Source organism: Schistocerca nitens, chromosome 2 (assembly GCF_023898315.1).
Source record: "Schistocerca nitens isolate TAMUIC-IGC-003100 chromosome 2, iqSchNite1.1, whole genome shotgun sequence".
Taxonomy (NCBI): Eukaryota; Metazoa; Arthropoda; class Insecta; order Orthoptera; family Acrididae; genus Schistocerca; species Schistocerca nitens.
In genome coordinates this window covers 1,005,042,143-1,005,062,270 of record NC_064615.1, presented here as the reverse complement: position 1 = coordinate 1,005,062,270, position 20,128 = coordinate 1,005,042,143, and the positions used below count along the sequence as shown (strand labels likewise).

The window sequence follows — 20,128 nt, the reverse complement described above, 5'->3', positions numbered from 1 at the left end:
ATGCCGGGTGTTGGCCCTGTGTGCCTCGGTCGTATGCAGTCCTGATTGTGGCGCTCACCTGCACGGCGCCAAACACGCATACAACCATCATTGGCACCAAGGCAGAAGCGACTCTCATCGCTGAAGACGACACGTCTCCATTCGTCCCTCCATTCACGCCTGTCGCGACACCACTGGAGGCGGGCTGCACGATGTTGGGGCGTGAGCGGAAGACGGCCTAACGGTGTGCGGGACCGTAGCCCAGCTTCATGGAGACGGTTGCGAATGGTCCTCGCCGATACCCCAGGAGCAACAGTGTCCCTAATTTGCTGGGAAGTGGCAGTGTGGTCCCCTACGGCACTGCGTAGGATCCTACGGTCTTGGCGTGCATCCGTGCATCGCTGCGGTCCGGTCCCAGGTCGACGGGCACGTGCACCTTCCGCCGACCACTGGCGACAACATCGATGTACTGTGGAGACCTCACGCCCCACGTGTTGAGCAATTCGGCGGTACGTCCACCTGGCCTCCCGCATGCCCACTATACGCCCTCACTCAAAGTCCGTCAACTGCACATACGGTTCACGTCCACGCTGTCGCGGCATGCTACCAGTGTTAAAGACTGCGATGGAGCTCCGTATGCCACGGCAAACTGGCTGACACTGACGGCGGCGGTGCACAAATGCTGCGCAGCTAGCGCCATTCGACGGCCAACACCGCGGTTCCTGGTGTGTCCGCTGTGCCGTGCGTGTGATCATTGCTTGTACAGCCCTCTCGCAGTGTCCGGAGCAAGTATGGTGGGTCTGACACACCGGTATCAATGTGTTCTTTTTTCAATTTCCAGGAGTGTATTTTACACAAGCAAAAGGTTATGCAAAATCACAGAAAATAACAGGTTTTTTTATATATAACCATTTCTCGTATACTTTTGCTGGTTTTACAACAATATATTAATCTTGTATCCATTTTGATGTATGGTTTCATTGCAATAATTTCCACTGACATCTGACAGGTGCAAAACATTTGTTGACATTCCCTTGGGCCTTTCAGCTACCTTTCCTCATCTTAAAAGTTTATCATTTTTATTTGTCAAGCATCTTATGGTCTGATGCAAAAGTATTCCTTCAGATACATGAATTTATTTTGAAGGCACTATTTTGCTTTTTTAAATGTAACTACAGTAAAACCCTGTTTGTACATTCCCACATTTTATGTTTTTCCTCTTTTTACAGTCATTGTTGTGGTCTCAACAGAAGTCCTATTCTCTCAATACAATGCTTTCCCATCATTAACAATACTGTTACAACCCTTCTCACATCTTAAGTTTTCTTTGATGGTATCATGACCTTTAACACTGACTTTTATACAGATTTCTGCAAAAACAGCAATATATTCCTGCTCAAATTCAGCCTGGGAACAAAGCAGAAAACTTAGATTGTACACAGAATTATTGATTACGCAATGTAGCATTAGCGTGGTGAGCAAGAGTTTCTTTTGTCAGTGGTTGGGTCACAGCTACTTGTATTATAGATTTTCAGTGTTTCAAAGGATGGGAAAATATGCTAAGTCACTGCCGTAATGATAATCATGATCTGATGATAGTGACTAGTAGCAACCTTCTTTCTGCTCATTGTGTTGTATTAGAACATTAATTTAATTTCACCATAATTTATACAAATAAATACCCACTTTTGAAGATGGCTGTCTTTATAATTGGCTTTCATGAATTGTCATTACTTCTGTATGAAATACTCTAATCCATACTAGGCGTGCAATCTTAGGTGGTACAACATGATATCAGATGTAAACATTCCTCCTCACGCTGTTCCACTGTTCCATACCATGATGACAATTTCTGCCCTCTTTTTCACCCACCAACTTTTTTTGACACAACTGGAACGACAACCGAAACCTGCACATGTCTTTTTGTGTGTCACCACTTTGTCACTGCCTTTGTGTCTGATGCTTTGTATACTGTGGAGAAACAGTAGACCTAATTACTGTTAGAAAGAAACAAAAACATTTAATTATTTCAGTTTTTTTAAATAACCAAAATTTAAATTGTTTTAATTTCATATTTTGACAATATAAAGAGAATGACAATAGCAGTAGTTTATTCATTTTGCGTGTTGTGTTTCCTATGATTTCCCGTATTTTACACTTTCCTGCCTTTTTTGTGTCAGTCTGCTGGAAAGTGTAAGCGGTTTTATTGTATATTTACTGGGAAACTCTATCTTTCAGATGAATTTTCCCTAAAAAAAAGTCCTAACAAAACCATAGGAAAATATTGGGATAGGCTGAATACTGCTGGAAATCAATTGTGCAGTTAACCTATTACTAGATGAATTCACAAGGAAACCCCACCACATGAAACGTGACTGGGTGGGATGGGATAGAGTGCATCGGCCACAACAATGTGTTAATAAAGTCCATCTCTCCTCAGTAGCTTATCAAGCTCTTTACTAATACATTCTACTTTATGTTTCATCCAAGGAATGTCATAACACACAAAGACTGATTCTATATTCGCATTTATGGAGAATATTCTCACTTATGTGCCTGATGCCATTCTCAACTGTATAACTAAAGGTTGAGGATCTATATTGTTGCCCACTCTCTTGATCATAATTACATGGCTGTCTTTGTAAAGATGTTACCTCACAGAGCCTAAATCAAACATTACTTTGCTGACCCTGCAGTTTGATTCAAATTACACGCTACTTGGTAATAATTACCCATTTAGTTATGTACCACTTCTGATGTTCCTCTCCCATTACTATTACCCAGCAATAAGAGCTGCTTCATCTTATAAACCCTTCCTTTTTAGCTTTAGTTTGCAGCTTATACTCTGTGCCATCAGACTCAATTTACTGGGTTGCCTGAATGCTTCTGTCCACATTCTCCGAAGCACTGAAGCTACTGCAGATATCTAGACTTTATCTATCAGAAGTCTACACCTTATCTGCCAGAACTGCCGTTGGTGAGGAGGCTTGCATGTCTCAGTGATACAGAGAGCCATACCATAGGTGCAACCCCGACGGAGAGGTATCTGTTGAGAGGCGAGACAAAAGTGTGGTTCCTGAAGAGGGGCAGCAGCCTTTTCAGTAGTTGCAGGGGCAACAGTCCAGTTGATTGACTTATCTGGCCTTGTAACATTACCCAAAATGGCCTTGCTATGTTGGTACTGCAAACAGCTAAAAGCAAGCGGAAACTACAGCCATAATTTTTCCCGAGGGCATGTAGCTTTGCTGTATGGGTAAAAGATGATGGTGTCCTCTTGGATAAAATATTCTGGAGATCAAATAGTCCCCCATTCAGATCTCTGGGTGGGGACTAATCAGGAGGACATCATTATCAGGAGAAACAAAATTGGCATTCTACAGATCAGAGCGTGGAATGTCAGATCCTTTAATCAGGCAGGTAGGTTAGAAAATTTAAAAAGGGAAATGGATAGGTTAAAGTTAAATATAGTGGGAATTAATGAAGTTTCGTGGCAGGTGAAACAATACTGCTGGTCAGGTGAATACAGGGTTATAAAAACAAAATCAAATACAGGTAATGCAGGAGTAGGTTTAATAATGAATAAAGGAATGTGGATAAAATGCTACAAGCTGAAAGCATTATTGTAGCCAAGATAGACACAAAGCCCTTGCTTACCACAGCAGTACAAGTTTTATGCCAACTAGCTATGCAGATGAGACGATGAAGAGGTCAAACAAATGTATGATGAGACAAAAGAAATTATTCAGATAGTGAAGGGAGATAAAAATTTAAAAGTCATGGGGTATTGGAATTTGGTAGTAGGAAAAGGAAGAGAAGAAAAAGTAGAGGGTGAATATGGACTGGAGGTAAGGAATGAAAGAGTAAGCTGCCTGATAGAATTTTGCACAGAGCATAACTTAATCATCGCTAACACTTAGTTTAAGGATCATGAAAGAAGGCTGTATATGTTGAAGAGACCTGGAGACACTGGAAGTTTTCAGAGTGACTATATAATAAGACATTTAGGAAGAAGGTTTTAAATCGTAAGGTATTTTCAGGAGCAGATGTGGACTGGGACTGCAATTTATTGGTTATGAACTGTAGATTAAAACTGAAGAAACTGCAAAAAGTTAGGAATTTAAGGAGATGGGATGTGGATAAACTGAAAGAACAAGAGGTTGTAGAGAGTTTCAAAGAGAGCATTAGGGAACAATTGACAAGAATGGGAGAAAGAAATGCAGTATAACAAGAATGGGTAGCTTTGAGAGATGTCACAGCGGAGGATCCAATAGGTAAAAGAAAGAAGGATAGTAGAAATCCTTGGGTAACAGAGGAGATAGTGAATTTAATTGATGAAAGGAGAAAATATAAAAATGCGCTTAATGAAGCAGGCAAAAAGGAATACAAAAGTCTCAAAAATGAGATCGACAGGAAGTGCAAAATGGCTAAGCAGTGATTGCTAGAGGACAAATGTAAGGATGTAAAGGCATATATCACTAGGGGTAAGATAGATAATGGCTACAGGAAAATTAGAGAGATCTTTGGAGAAAAGAGAACCACTCGCATGAATATCAAGAGCTCAATTGGAAAACCAGTTCTAAGCAAGGAAGGGAAAGCAGAAAAGTGGAAGGAGTATAAATAGGGTCTATACAAGGGTGATGTACTTGAGGATAATATTATGGAAATGGGAGAGGACATAGATAAAGATGAAATGGGAGATATGACGCTGCATGAAGAGTTTGACAGAGCACTGAAAGACCTAAGTCAAAACAAGGCCCCAGGAGTAGATAACATTCCATTAGAACTACTGATAGCCTTGGGAAAGCCAGCCCTGTCAAAACTACCACCTGGTGAGCAAGATATATGACATAGGTGAAATATACACAGACTTTAAGAAGAATATAATAATTCTAACCCCAAAGAAAGCAGGTGTTGACAGGTGTGAAAATTACCAAATTATCAGTTTAATAAGTCACGGCTTCAAAATACCAACACGAATTCTTTACAGATGAATGGAAAAACTACAGGAAGATCAGTTTGGATGCAGCAGAAATGTTGGAACATGTAAGGCAATACTGACCCTATGATTTATCTTAGAAGATAGATTAAGTAAAGGCAAAGCTATGTTTCTAGCATTTATAGACTTAGAGAAAGCTTTTGACAATGTTGATTTGAATACTCTCTTTCAAATTTTGAAGGTGGTAGGAGTAAAATACAAGTAGCAAAAAAAAAAAAAAAAAAAAAAAAAAAAAAAAAAAAAAAAAAAAATATATATATATATATATATAAATTATACAGAAACCAGATGGTAGTTGTAAGAGTCGAGGGGTATGAAAGGTAAGCAGTCATTGAGTAGAGAGTGAGACAGGGTTGTAGCCTATTCCCAATGTTATTCAATCTGTATACTGAGCAAGCAGTAAAGGAAGGGAAAAAAAAGAAAAAAAATTGGAGTAGGAATTAAAATCCAGGGAGAAGAAATAAAACTTTGAGGTTTGCCGATGACATTGTAATTTTGTCAGTGACAGCAAAGGACCTGGAAGAGCAGTTGAACAGAACGGTCCATGGCTTGAAAGGAGGATATAATATGAACACCAACAAAAGCAAAATGAGGATAATGGAATGTAGTCGAATTAAATCTGATGATCCTGAGGGAATTAGATAAGGAAATGAGACACTTAGAGTAGTAAATGAGTTTTGTTATTTGGGGAGTAAAATAACTGATGATGGTCTAAGTAGAGAGGATATAAAATGTAGACTACCTATGGCAAAGAAAGCGTTTCTGAAGAAGAGAAATTTGTTAACATCAAATATAAATTTAAGTGTCAGAAAGTCTTTTCTGAAAGTATTTGTATAGAGTGTTGGCATGTATGGACATGAAACATTGATGATAAGTAGTTTAGACATGAAGAGAATAGAAGCTTCCGAAATGTAGTGCTACAGAAGAATGCTAAAAATCAGTTGGGTAGCTCATGTATCTAATGAGAAGGTACTGAATAGAATAGGGGAGAAGAGGAATTTGTGGCACAACTTGACTAGAAGAAAGGATCAATTGGTAGGACACACACTGAGACATCACAGGATCATCAGTTTAGTATTGGAGGGTAGTGTGGATGGTAAAAATCATACAGGGAGCCCAAGAGATGAATACACTAAGCAGACTCAGATGGATGTAGGTTGCAGTAGTTACTTGGAGATGAAGAAGCTTGCACAGTATGAAGTAGCATGGAGAGCAGTATCAAACAAGTCTCTGGATCAGAACTGTAGATTGCATGGATCTTTTCACTGACGTAATAAGGCTTGAAATATAATCTCAATATAGTCCTAAAGGTACCACTGCAAACTGCAGATTGGAATTATGATACCTCTTCCTTTGCAACTACCATGCCTGCTTGAAGTTCCAAGATTAGCTTGCCTTGTTCCAGAATCGTATAGTTACAGTGAAATCCCTCCATAAATCATGAATCTTGCCAAATAGGGTGGCTTATGTGCCTCAATGATACAGATAGTCATAGCATAGGTGCAAACACACTGCAGGGGTATCTCTAGAGATCAGACTAACATCCAATCCCTGTAGAGGGGCAACTGCCTTTTCATTAGTTGCAAGAGCAAGTCTGGATGTTTGGCTGATCAGACCTAGTCACATCAACAAATGTGGCACTGATACTTTGATACTGCAAACAGATGAAAACAAGGGAACCAACAGCTGTTAGATTTCTTGAGAACATACCGCTCTAATTTCTAGTTTAATGATGATGATATCCTTTTGGGTAAAATATTCCAAAGATAAAATAGCACACCATTCAGATTTCCAGATAGGGACTACCCTAGAGGAATAGTAAGGTAGGGGTGGTGGACAGTGCAGTGCTGCTAGGCAGCAAGCAGGGACGATGTGGAGAGTGTAGGGCAGCAATGTGCAGTCAGGGGGTTAGACGGAAGACAGGGGAGAGATCGAGAGGGGATAGTGGAAAACGGGAGAAGTAAAAAGACTGGGTGCAATAGTGGAATGAGGACTGTATAGTGCTGGAATGGGAACAGGGAGGCTGGATGGGTGAGGAAAAGGACTAGCAAAGGTTGAGACAAGGAGGGTTACGGGAATGTAGGATATATTGCAGGGAAAGTTCCCACCTGTGCAATTCAGAAAAGCTGGTGTTGGTGGGAAGGATCCATATGGCACAGGCTGTGAAGCAGTGATTGAAATGAAGGATATCATGTTTGGCAGCGTGCTCAGAACCAGGTGATCCACTTGTTTCTTGGCCACAGTTTGTAGGTTGCCATTCATGCGGGCAGACAGCTTGTTGTTTGTCATGCTCACATAGAATGTAGCACAGTCATTGCAGCTTAGCTTGCGGATCACATGACTGGTTTCACAGGTAGCCCTGCCTTTGATGGGATAGGTGATGTTCGTGACTGGATTGGAGTCTGTGGTGGTGGGAGGCTATATGAGACAGGACTTGTGTCTAGGTCTACTAGAGGCGTATGAGCCATGAGGTAAGGGGTTGGGAGCAAGAGTTGTGTAGGAATGTATGAGTATATTGCGCAAGATTGGCGGACAGTGGAATACCACTGTGGGAGGGGTGAGAATGATAGTGGGCAGGACATTTCTCATTTCAAGGGACGACAAGAGGTAGTCGAAACCTTTGCGGAAAATGTAATTGAGTTGCTCCAGTCCAGGGTGGTACTGAGTTATGAGAGGAATGCTCCTCTGTGGCCGGACAGTGGGACTTTGGCGGATGGTGGGAGACTGGAAAGATAAGGCACAGGAAATTTGTGTTTGTACAAGGTTGGGAGGATAATTACAGTCTGTGAAGGCTTCAGCGAGACCCTCGATTATATTTCGAGAGAGACTGCTCATCACTGCAGATGCGACAACTACAGGTGGCTAGCATGTATGTAAGGGACATTTTGGTATGTAACAGGTGGCTGCTGTCAAAGTGGAAGTATTGCTGGTGGTTAGTAGGTCTGATATGGAAGGAGGTACTGATGTAGCCATCTTTGAGGTGGAGGTCAACATCTACGAAGGTGGCTTGTTGGGTTGAGCAGCACTAGGTGAAGAAATGAGGGAGAAGTAGTTGACGTTCTGGAAGAATGTGGATAGTGTCCTCACCCTTGATCCAGATCACAAAGATGTCATCAATGAATTTTAAGCAGGTGAGGGTTTTAGGATTCTGGGTGTATAGGAAGGATTCCTCTAGATGGCCCATGAATAGGTTGGCGTGGATGCTGCCATGTGGGTGCCCATACCCGTACCCTGGATTTGTTTGTAGGTAATGCCTTCAAAGGAGAAGTAATTGTGGGTGATGATATAGTTGGTCATGGCAACTAGGAAGGAGGTTTTGGTTTAGAATCCATTGGGTGTTGGGAAAGATGGTAGGGCCATGGGCATTAGGCATGTTAGTGTAAAGGGAGATGCCATTGATAGTGATGAGCAGGGCACCGTGTGGTAAAGGGACAGGATCTGCGGAGAATCAGTGGAGGAAATGATTGATATCTTTTACATAGGAAGGTAGGTTCCAGGTAATAGGCTGAAGGTGTTCGTCTAAGAGAGCAGAAATTCTTTAAGTGGGGGCATAGTAACCGGCCACAATGGGGCATCTTGGGTGGTTGGGTTTATGAACTTTAGGAAGCATGTAAGAGATAGGAGTGCAGGGAGTGGCAGGGGTGAGCAAAGAGATGGACTCTGGGGAGAGGTTCTGGGATGAGCCTAAGGATTTGAGGAGTGACTGGAGAACCAAACTAACCTTACATCCACAGAAAGCATTGCAGTCCTGATCCTGACCTTATAATCCTACCTGCTGACAAAGGCTCCACCACTGTTGTTTTGAACCACAAGGATTACCTGGCAGAAGGACTCTGCCAGCCATCAGATACATCCACCTACAAACCTTGAAACAGTGACCCCACTCCAGAAATCCAGCAGTGGTTCAGATTCATTTATGACATCTTTGGGATCTGGATCGAGGTTGAGGACACCCATTCCAAATTCCTCCAGAGCCTCAACTACTTCTCCCCCATTTGCTTCAGCTGGTGTTTCTCAACTCAACAAGCCACCTTCCTAGATGTTTACCTCCACCGCAAAGATGGCTACATCAGTGCCTCCATCCATATCAGACCTATTAACCATCAGCAATACCTCCACTCTGACAGCTGCCACCTGTTCCATACCAAAAAGTCCCTTCCACACAGCCTAGCCACCCCTGATTGCCGCATCTGCAGTGATGACTGATCTCTCTCGAAATATACCAAGGGTCTCACTGAAGCTTTCACAGACTGTAATTATCCTCCCAACCTTGTACAAAAACAAATTTCCCATGTTCCATTTTTCCAGCCTCTCACCATCTCTCAAAGTCCCCTCATCTGGCCACAGAGGAGTGTTCCCCCTGACAACTCAGTACCACCAAGGACGGGAGCAACTAAATTACATTCTCTGCCAGGGTTTCAACTACTTCTCATCATGCCCTGAAATGAGAAATGTCCTGCCCACTATCCTTCCCACCCCTCCCACAGTGGTGTACCACCATTCACTGAACCTGCACAATGTACTCTTGCATCCCTACACAACCCCTGCTCCCAATCCCGTACCTCATGGCTCATACCCCTCTAATAGACCTAGATGTAAGTCCTGTCCCATACATCCTCCCACCACTACCTACTGCAGTCCGATCACAAACATGACCTATACCATCAAAGGCAGGGCTACCTGTGGAACCAGTCGTGTGATCTATAAGCTAAGCTGCAACCACTGTGCTGCATTCTATGCGAGCATGACAACTAACAAGATGTCTGTCCACATGAATGGCCACCAACATACTGTGACAAAGAAACAAGTGGATCGCTTGGTTGCCGAGCACGCTGCCAAACATGATATCCTTCATTTCAATGACTGCTTCACAGAATATGCCATATGGATTCTTTCCACAAACACCAGCTTTTCTGAATTGCATAGGTGGGAACTTTCCCTGCAATATATCCTACATTCCCGTAACCCTCCTGGCCTCAACCTTCACAAGTCATTGTCCTCACCCATCCAGCTTCCGCTACCGCATCTCCCCACCTTGCCCTCCGTCTAACCTCCCTTCTGCACACAGCTGTCCCACCCTCTCCACTACATCCCTGCGTGCTCCCTAGCAGCACTGCACTGTCCATCACCCCTACCCTACTATCCCTCCTCCTCCCCACCCCAGCCTCCTCCTTACCCCTACCCAGCCACCACTTCCATCATGCACTGGTGTTGCTGCTCACAGTGTGGCTACAGTTGCCTTAGACTGCTGTCGTGTGTGTGAGTTGCATTTGCATATGTGTGTGTGTGTGTGTGTGTGTGTGTGTGTGTGTGTGTGTGTGTGTGTGTGTGTGTGTGTGTGTCGGTTATTTTTGACAAAGGCCTTATGGGTCGAAAGCTTTATTTGGAACAGTCTTTCTGTTGTGCCTATCTGCGACTCATCATCTCTACTATATGGTGAGTAGCAACTTTCCTTTTCATAATATTGTTATAAACCTAATGAGGACATGCAAGAAATTATGTCAGTGCGATCACATATTGGCTCAGCCAGTTGTGACATTAGCTGTTATGTTCACTAATATTTCCTTCTAAATAACTCTCGAAATTGACAACAGAAGGCAGCACCTGTCAAGGGACAGACAGTGAGACATCCACACATTTTTCTTATATGAAATGAGTCCAGTTTCCAAACAATATGTGGCTCATGCTTCGAGAAAATTGCAGTTCGAGCTATACAAGGGTGTGGTCTTTTGAACACAGCTACGTGGCCCGAGCTATGCTTTGGCTTGGTCTACAATGTGTTAGGCAATTTAGGATAACCAATGACAACAAATGTGGTTGGTTGGATGAAGCTCTGAACCACTGCTGTCCTGAATGTGAGTCCAGTGCGTTATTGCTGTGCTGCCTCCTCAGCAGTGGTCCTTACATAAATATGAGACCTATATTTAATGAGCTTACAACAAGACCTCTTATGTGCTTCACCTCATCAATAGTTCCTAAGTACTCCAATTCCTAATAAAGTAGTCATTAAACTTTATGTACACATTCTGTATGAAACTTACACATATGCATTGATTTACTTCAATCTAAATATAAAGTTCAGAATTTTGAATACATGAAACTTTTCATTAAGAGAAGTCCGACAATACCAGCCACCATGCTTTGTGGCTTGTTGTTTAGCTCCTACTGTAAATCAACTTTATACTGCCCAGTGCTCTGGGAAGAATTCTTTAATATGTGCACCTAATCATATTTTAGAAAATGAGTTAAATATAATTTTATCACATTTTTTATGTAACTACATTTCTAGTCTGCATGGTGGTCAGAGAAGCAACTTAAAGAACAACACTGAAACAAACACAACAATTTGTTCAGCTATTTTTGTTGTCTTATATGACTATATTATACAGCGACACTATTATGAAAAGGACAGATTGCTATTCACCATACACAGGACATGTCGAGTCACAGGCAGGCGCACAGAAAAGACGGCTAAACATGTGAGCTTTCAGCCAAAAGGACTTCTTGTGATGCAGCCAATACAAACACGTTTACACAAGCACAACTTATACACTTGTGTGAATGTGTGTGTGTGTTGTGTACTTTAGAAGAATGCCTTCTGGCATAACTAATGACAGTTTACACAATTTCCCCTTCTGAGCTTTCTACTTTCAAACAGTGTAAATTCTCTGAATTTTATCCTCCAAATTTTTCAATACAACAGTTTTCTCAATACTTCTCAAAGAACATATTTAAAGAAAATCATGAAGTGACAGAACTAACATGCACTTACTTTGCATATGCTTTTTCCATAAGTGGAATCCAGAATTCATTCTCCTTTGTTGAATGAGTGAATAATAAAGTACCATTCACAGTTGGAAGAAGATCATCTACAACAACATCTACCCATTCACCAAACCTCCAAAACTGAAAGTGAAATATTCCTGCATATTCATCTGTTTTGTTTGGGTTCCATTCTTGTTTTGAGTAATCTGGAACAACCTACAAGAACAATGATGTTAGATAAAGTGCTTCAGTTATTTTAGATTGTAATCTGGTACTTTTACAGAACAAACTTATTAACTGAAGTACAAACAATGTAACAATTTAGCAGGAAATGGCATCTAAATGTTATTGGTGTACAGGTTGGCATTCTCCTATCCAGTCTGTTAGTTACAAAGATCAAGAAGAAAGCTTTGAATGGGATTATCACAATCAAAAGAAGACAATTCACTATTCACATGGCTGACAAAATACTTCAGCAATGCGCCATCAAGCTACTACCATCATATTCTTCGCTGCAACTATCATAGATATCACTGGTGACATATGTTTGTAATAGCCTGCTGCTGCTTGCTCCATTCTCCCATACTGATTGGCTACTTTGGAGATGAAAGGTGCCTAATTAGCCTTGATAATGTGATCCTGCTTCATCCACAACTTGCTTTTGTACAAGCACCATCTAGTCCTCTTACTTGAAGGCAACTGCCACAAATGAAAGTGGAGGAGAGGAGGTTTAAGGTTTAACAACTCCTTGACATCAAGATCATAAGAAAATAAGCACACGTCCAGAATGGCCAATGATCACAACAAAATAGAGAATGGCTTTGTTTAATTACCCATACTGGATTCATGTCAATTGATTTAATCAGTGCCTTTTGGTATGCACACCAATTCTGTGTATCACCTCTACACTTCATCATGATGTTAGTGGTTTGAAAATTGTCACATTTGACTGAAACCAGTTACCAGAGTAAATAAATATTAGTTGTGATCTAGACTGAGTGTTTTCATTACATTACTTACAAAAACTGCAGTCATTCCATTATGACCGACTTCATGAAAAATTTTGAAGGGAATGTTCGATGGTAGCAGAGCTTCGTAAGGTAGTCTTGGTAGTACATTTATAGTGTATGTCAGAACAGTCTTTAGAATCTATAGATTCCTAAGATGAAAATGTAGTGCATGCTACACCTGTATTTTTAATAGCATTTTTTGAAATACAAGGCTTAATGCACCATTTATGTTTTATTATTCAATTGTATAAAATTTTACTACACAATACATGATTTAATGTACTGATGAGTTTGAAAAATGACAAGAATTGAAATAATTCACAAATTCAGCATGAGTTATTAGCTTTGCTGTGAACAATTATATTTAAAAACGTTTATGATTTGTGGTTTATGATTCATGCAAATGCCATTATTTTGATTTAAAAACAGGAGGAAGAGGATACTGTAACTATTAGCAAACATGTTTGGTAGGCAAGTGCAATATATGAAATTAAATGTAGCAATCAACTAAATTTTACTTACATTTAATTCGTATATAATATTCCCCCCCTCCCCAAACAGCGTTAAAATGAAAGACAACACCAGTGTTAAAATGAAAGTTTTATATAATCATACTGGGTAATGGATTTGCATCTACCCTTGATATTAATTAAAGCTACAAATTGATGATTTAGTTACTTTTAGTACCGAGTGCAGTCCAAGTGTAAGCCTGTTTTCTAATGTGGACATTCAAAGCCTGTTTCAGATCAACTTCAAATTTGAAAATTCTTTCTCCATGGCTGCTTCTGACTATAAGTGATAAGTACTTTCTGAGAATGACCTTGACATTAGGAAAACAATCTCTGACCTTTTCTGATCACTACTTTTTTTAAGGTGGATATAATACATCCACTTTTACTGAGCAATTATTTTTTTCATTTTTCACATTATTATTTTGACATTCATGATAAAAACTCTATGTTAAATGGTTAATATCATATCCAATTATCTAACAAGGGCACAGCACAACAATCAGATTTTTGTAATTTCTTGTATTTATGGTACCTACGTGAAGTTCAGGGCTCAAATATCAATCTGCCAAAGCACATGATGCAATTCTAAAAAATTCTCGAGGAGGTCGACTTTTGAAGTTTTCTGGATGTATTTAGCTAACTAAAATTAGGAGATATTTATGGTGGGACATATGCCTTTGTGAAAGAATGCTTGCCTGCCACGTGGGCAGCCCAGGTTTAATTTCCAGCTGAGGCAGAATTTTTAAACAACGGTGCATCTTCTACGAGCATTTCCATGAAGCACAAAATACACACAAATCAATGAAAATAATCAATTTTTGAAAATATAATGTAAATGGATGGATAAAAAATCTACTCACCAAGTGGTGGCAACAGAACACACATACAAAAAGTCACGTACCAGAAGTTATGCAAACACTGTTTGCCCTTTTACATCGGCATGACCACCACCAACTTATCAGTTAGGATGAATTGGCATAGGCAGAGACTTAATACTGGCAACACATACTACCCTGTTGTGGGCATGCTCTACAACATGACAGTTATGACCTTAGTGACAGTTTCACCACACATGCCATCTTCATTCTTCCCCCCCCCCCCCCCCCCCCCCCCCAGTCACCAGTTTCTCAGAACTCTGCAGGTGGGAACTGGGGCTACAAGATGTCCTCAATTCTCACCAACCAACTGGCATTAATTTACATTAAATTCTTCAGTATAAGCATTTCTTCACAGTAACTGTTCCTTTCTTCACTCCTTTTTAGTTTTCTACATCTTTCATTTTCTGACCTGTCTACTTTTCACCCCCATCCCGTCTATTTTTTGCGCCCCCCCCCCCCCTCACTCCCCCCAGCACAAAGAACTTAGCCTTTCACTCTCATTAACTTGCAAATGGTGTTTTGGCAGAAATCTCTTTCTTGCATGTTACCCTACCTTCCACCTTAAGATTTCAGGTTTCTGGATCTCGTGTGGTGCAGTCCCCAACAATCAGTCTTTCCTTCTCATCGTGTCCGGTAAGTCTCCCCTGTCCTGGGGTTCTGCATGACTTTTCTGAACTCCACACCTTTTCCCAAATCTCACCAGTCCTTTTCCTTCACCCATCTTCCTTCCCCTTCAACCCTTCTGCTGCTCTGCTAGAAGAAGGAGCTACTGGCTCCAAAAGCATGAAAACTTTAATACCTTTTATGTGTGTGATCTCCTGCCATAGATTGGTGAGTGGATTTTTTATCCACACACTTATGAAATACATACAGATGAAAAAGAAATCAGTAGCACTTAACATAGGTAATTGCTGGTTTGACTCTCTTTTCAGTCTTTTCTTTTTTTCCTTTTTTTCTTCTTCTATTAAAATACTTCCATTATTTAAATATAAAATTCATCACATATTTTCTGATGATTAACATACATCTAATTATCATTTTTATGAAAATTGCATACGAACTGAGTGGACACATGATACAAATGTGGCATATATATGGTGTGCTCGATGACATGAAAATTATTGTACCCTTTTTTTTATGACACTTATCACTCTGGCTCATGTGAGACAACATCTGTGGTATAATTTAATGGGCACAGTCCAAATAAAGAGTACTTGATTTTTCATTTTTGCCCAAAATTTAATTTGTAATTTTCTTAAAATTAAATAATTGTTATTAACTATTTCTTTTACAAAAGACTGCAAATTAAGAATTTATATTTACAACTAAGACTGCGATTTTGAGTGTAGAATGTAACTACATATAAGAAGACATGCATTTATAAAAAATTATAATTAGGTGTGTGTTAATGAGTACATACTTGATGAACTTTATATTTAAACAATGTAGTATTCAAACTGAATGGAGAAAAATGAAAGAAATAATGACAGTAATTGGACTTGACTGAGTGATTACCAGTCTCGAGCACTAAAGATTTTTTTTCCATTCTTACGTATTCTAGGCTTCATGGAAATGCTCATAGAACATGCACCTTAGTTTAAACATTGTCTCAGCTGGAAATTGAACCAGGGCTGCCAACATCTCAAGCAAGCATTCTACTGTACAGCCAGGTGGCCCACCATAAAAATTTCCTAATTTTAGTGAATCAAAGCTACTCGTAAAACTTAAAAGGCAATTTTCTCACAAAGTTTTGATAGCTGAATCAAAATGCTTCATAATACTGATATTTGAGCTACGAACTTCACATACCATAAATATAAAAAAATAACTGATTACTGTGTAGTCGCCTGGTAAGTGATTATTATAATGTTTCATCAAAGCTTTGAGCTGCTGCAATTTGCTCTTCATGGTAAGAGTATAAATGTTGAGAAACACAAAACAGGCAACAACTACTTTGTTTGAGAAACAACTACTTTGCTTGCCTCAGATCACTTCAGTATATTTCATTTTCATACTCAGTGCAGTCAGCTATCTTAGTAGCTCTCACCTCACAGTCTTCAAGACTGTCCGTTTTCATTTCTATCAAGCCTGTTAGGGATATTAATGTTCATGAGATTAGATTCACACCCAATCTAGGATTCTGGAGTTTTTCTAGTTTTGTTTACTTCTCCCAAGATATCAGGCCAAAATACTGTGTACAACTCAATTTCTGTCATTGACTTAAAACAATAAAACATGATTTTCCCTCGCTCTTCTTTGTACTCTAAAGTTTCTAAAAGTGCATTATTTATTTCTTTATAGCCTCACAAGAGAGCTTTTGTAGAGCCAGCAAGCCTAGGAAAATGAATTACTGTTATTCTTTGTGGCACAGAAATTGATTTGTCAGTTGGTGCTTTTTTCAAGCAATAACTGTTAGTCAACAAATCACCACATTTTTGCATTCAAGTCAATAACACACACTCCTGATTGAACAAGGCAGTTGGGAAAATCATGTAAACTCACAAAGAAAATAGATTTAAAATGTAGACTGTTTTGAAACTCCACATGAGAGTGCAATAGAGACAAAGTATTGTTTGGTGTAACTTTGGATTTATTCCTTTTCCTTATTAAAGTGAAGACGAAGACGTTTAACATTTCACATAAATTTTATCATGCATTCAGTTTAATTAACAAAAAATGGGCAAATCACTTTCACCTGGAACAAATATGACTGAATCAATCACTTCATTAACATAAATATCATATGTTTTCTGTAACACACATGAAATTCATATTTCAGGATAACACAGAGGAAAGAATTTGCGAGAAGTAGTTAAAATCAACTTACGTTTTTGTAATGTTCTTGTGGATACAAAATGTACACCAGTATTCCCCTCTCCCACACCCCTCACCAAATTTTAATTCATTAATTCCTTGCTTAATGTAAATAAAGATTTTTAATAAAGAAAAGGATAACAGATCTGAGGTGGCAGTTTGGACTTCCAGCCCAAATGTTCTGAACCCAGTTTTTATCCCAGCCACTGCTTACACTTTTGTATACAATTTATCAGAAATGGTGGCCAAACACACTTGATATAAGGGGCCACTCTCATCCTGGCAACAGTATTGCCAAGAAAGGTGAAAGAGTGGGGAAAGATTCAGAGTACCCTGTTCCCCTTATGGTGGGAAACTGCCTCTAAAGGTGGACTAATCAGCAACAATCAATAGTATGAGGATGCAGAAGGAATGGAAACCACTGCATTAAAGTCACATAACATGTGACTGAAGAAGTGTCAGAATAATCTTTATTGGCAAAAAATTTGGAATAGTCTCCTATTCAGATCTTTTGCACTTGAATGTGAAAGGAAACTTGACTGCTGCAATAAAAATAGCAGGACAGCACCATGAGTAGCAGATACACAAGCTTTCAGGAGCCAAGGTAACAAGAGTCAAAACTATGTGAGCATTCCAAGAAAACAACCACAGTGTGTTGTCAAGGCTAACTCAGGAAGCTACGCAGTTACCAGTGGCGTTCAACTCTCTGACAGGAGGCAGCCTCGTCGCCCCAAGGAGGTGCAACTAACATAGGCATATTTACTTCCGTGCTGTCATATGATTGCAAATAGCCCGCAACAGGTGCTTTCACCGGCTAGATACGTAAGATGTTGCACAGTTAGAGTCCAGTACTTGGTCTGCTCATCAGTCTAGGAATGCCCCCAAACAGAGACTAACTCAAGCCACCAGTTATCCATGTCTAGGCTATGATGCAAGTTGGCCATGGCCTGTCACTGTGTTGTGTTGTTGGACAGCCACCCATAACTGTGTTTCCTTCTGGACACAGATTTTTTATCAGTTAGAGTCAGTGGATTTGTCAGCTATCACAAACAGTTACTTTCCTTGATTAAACTTTTTAAGTCCTCACACAGAGCTGAATTGGTTGTGACTTTTCTTGTTTATAACTGAAGTGCTTCGGATCTGATAAATATTATTTTATGTGGTTACTAAACAAATGTTTTGTTCTTCTTGTCTATTAAAGAGGTAGTTCTTGTGTACCACGCTCCGTGTGGGCCATTTCAGTGACCATGAGAAAAAGACTGAAATGCCTGCAAATCAGTAACATTCTATGAGTCAGAGCATGGAACTTCAGAAGTGGCAGGTAAGGTAGAAAGTCTGAAAAACAAAATGCAAAGGCTCAATGTAGGTTTAGTAGGACTCATTGAAGTGAAAAAGAAAGAAGTTAATGATTTCTGATCAGATGACTATAGAGAAATATCAGTAGCAGTAGAAAATGTTATAATGGGAGCAGGATAAATTATTAATAGGAAAGTATAGCAAAGAGTGTGTTACTACTGTGCACAGTTCAGTGAAAGGATTATTCTCATCAGAATCAATAGCACATCAATGCAGCCATGAATAGTTCAGGTACATATGTTGTTACTGTAAGCAGAAGATGAAGAAGCAGAGAGGGCATATGAGGATAGTGGATGGGTAACTCAGTATAAAAAGTGAGATGAAGATCTAATAATCATGAGGGATTGGAATGCTGTAGTAGTGGAAGGAACAGAAGACAACTATTCAAGAATATGGACTCAGTCAGATATTGCACTGTAAGGCATATCCTACAGTAGATATAGACTCAGATCACAATTTCATAATGTTGAAATGTAGCCAGAAGATGAAGAGAACCATTAAGAACATTCAGTGTGATAAGAAGTGGACACAAATAATGATGAATAATGGGGTGCATTTGAAGTTTTATGAATACCATAAAATGCAGTTATGTTGACAAGGAAAGACATCCTTAAAAAGTGCAGTCAGAAGATATAGGCACAAAAAAGTAACTGTGAAGAAACCTTGGGTAACAGAAGACATACTTAGACTGATTGACAACAGAAGGAAATACTAAAGTATTTGGAAAATGAAAGGAATACAGCAATATAAATCACTCAGGAATGAAATAAAGAGGAATTACTGGGAAGCTAAAGCAAATAGTGGCAGAAAAACTTGAAATGAAAAAAGATTCAGCAGATAGGAAAGTCAGAATAACTATTTTTGAAATTAAAAGCTTAAGTGCCACTATTATGAGTGCAAAAATAATTCTTCTGTTAAATGCAGAGCAGTGGCCAAATAGGTGGAAAGAGTACACTGAGTGCCTCTGTGAAGGAGGGGGGGGGGGGGGAGAGAGAGAGAGAGAGAGAGAGAGAGAGAGAGAGAGAGAGAGAGAGAGAGAGAGGGGGGGGGACTATCTGCTGACATGATAGAAGAAGCAATAAATATCAATTTGGGAGAAATAGGGGATCCAGTATCAGAGTCACACAGAGCTTTTATGACTTGGGGGGAAAAACCATGGCAGAAGAAACAGATGATAAGCCTTTGGAACTTCTAAAATCATTGGGAGAATTGGCAACCAAATGACTGTTCAAGTTAGTGTGTAATATCCATGAGACTGGACTCGATCCATCGGACTTTGGGGATAGTATTATTCACTCAATTTCTAAAGTTGCAAGGGCAGATAAATGCAAAGACTACCACGCAGTCAGCTGAGCACCTCATGTATCCAAGTTTCTGACTATTGTAATATACATGAATCGAAAGGACAATTTAGAATTTGGTAGATGACTATCAGTTTGGCTTTCGGAAAGATTACAGTAACAGAGAGGCACTAAATGTTCTGCTTGATTGTGGAACCAAACTTTAAAAAAACTGAGACACCTTCATTGGATTTACTGACTGGAGAAAGTGAATAGGTATACGTTATAGGGAAAGGCAAGCGATATACAATATGTATAAGAACCTAGAGGGAAAAATAAGAATAGAAGACTAAGAGAGAAGTGCAACAATTGATAAGAGTGGAAGACATGGATGCACTCTTTCTTTCCTGCTCTTCAACCTGCACATAAAAAAAGATAATAATGGAAATAAGAGAGTTTTGGGAGAGGGACTAAAATACAGGGTCAAAGAATATCAGTGATAAGATTTATAGATAATATTGTTAACCTCATTTAAAGT

General features: G+C 39.8%; 1 protein-coding gene across 1 annotated transcript in view; it reads right to left on the bottom strand.

Annotated features, from left to right (window-relative positions):
* The window catches only part of LOC126237354 (calpain-5-like), a 252,548-nt gene that overhangs the window by 176,385 nt on the left and 56,035 nt on the right, over window positions 1-20,128 (bottom strand). The window contains exon 4 of the mRNA XM_049947420.1: window positions 11,748-11,956. Within this exon, the coding sequence (XP_049803377.1) occupies window positions 11,748-11,956 (209 nt within the window). The remainder of the gene's footprint in view (window positions 1-11,747; window positions 11,957-20,128) is intronic.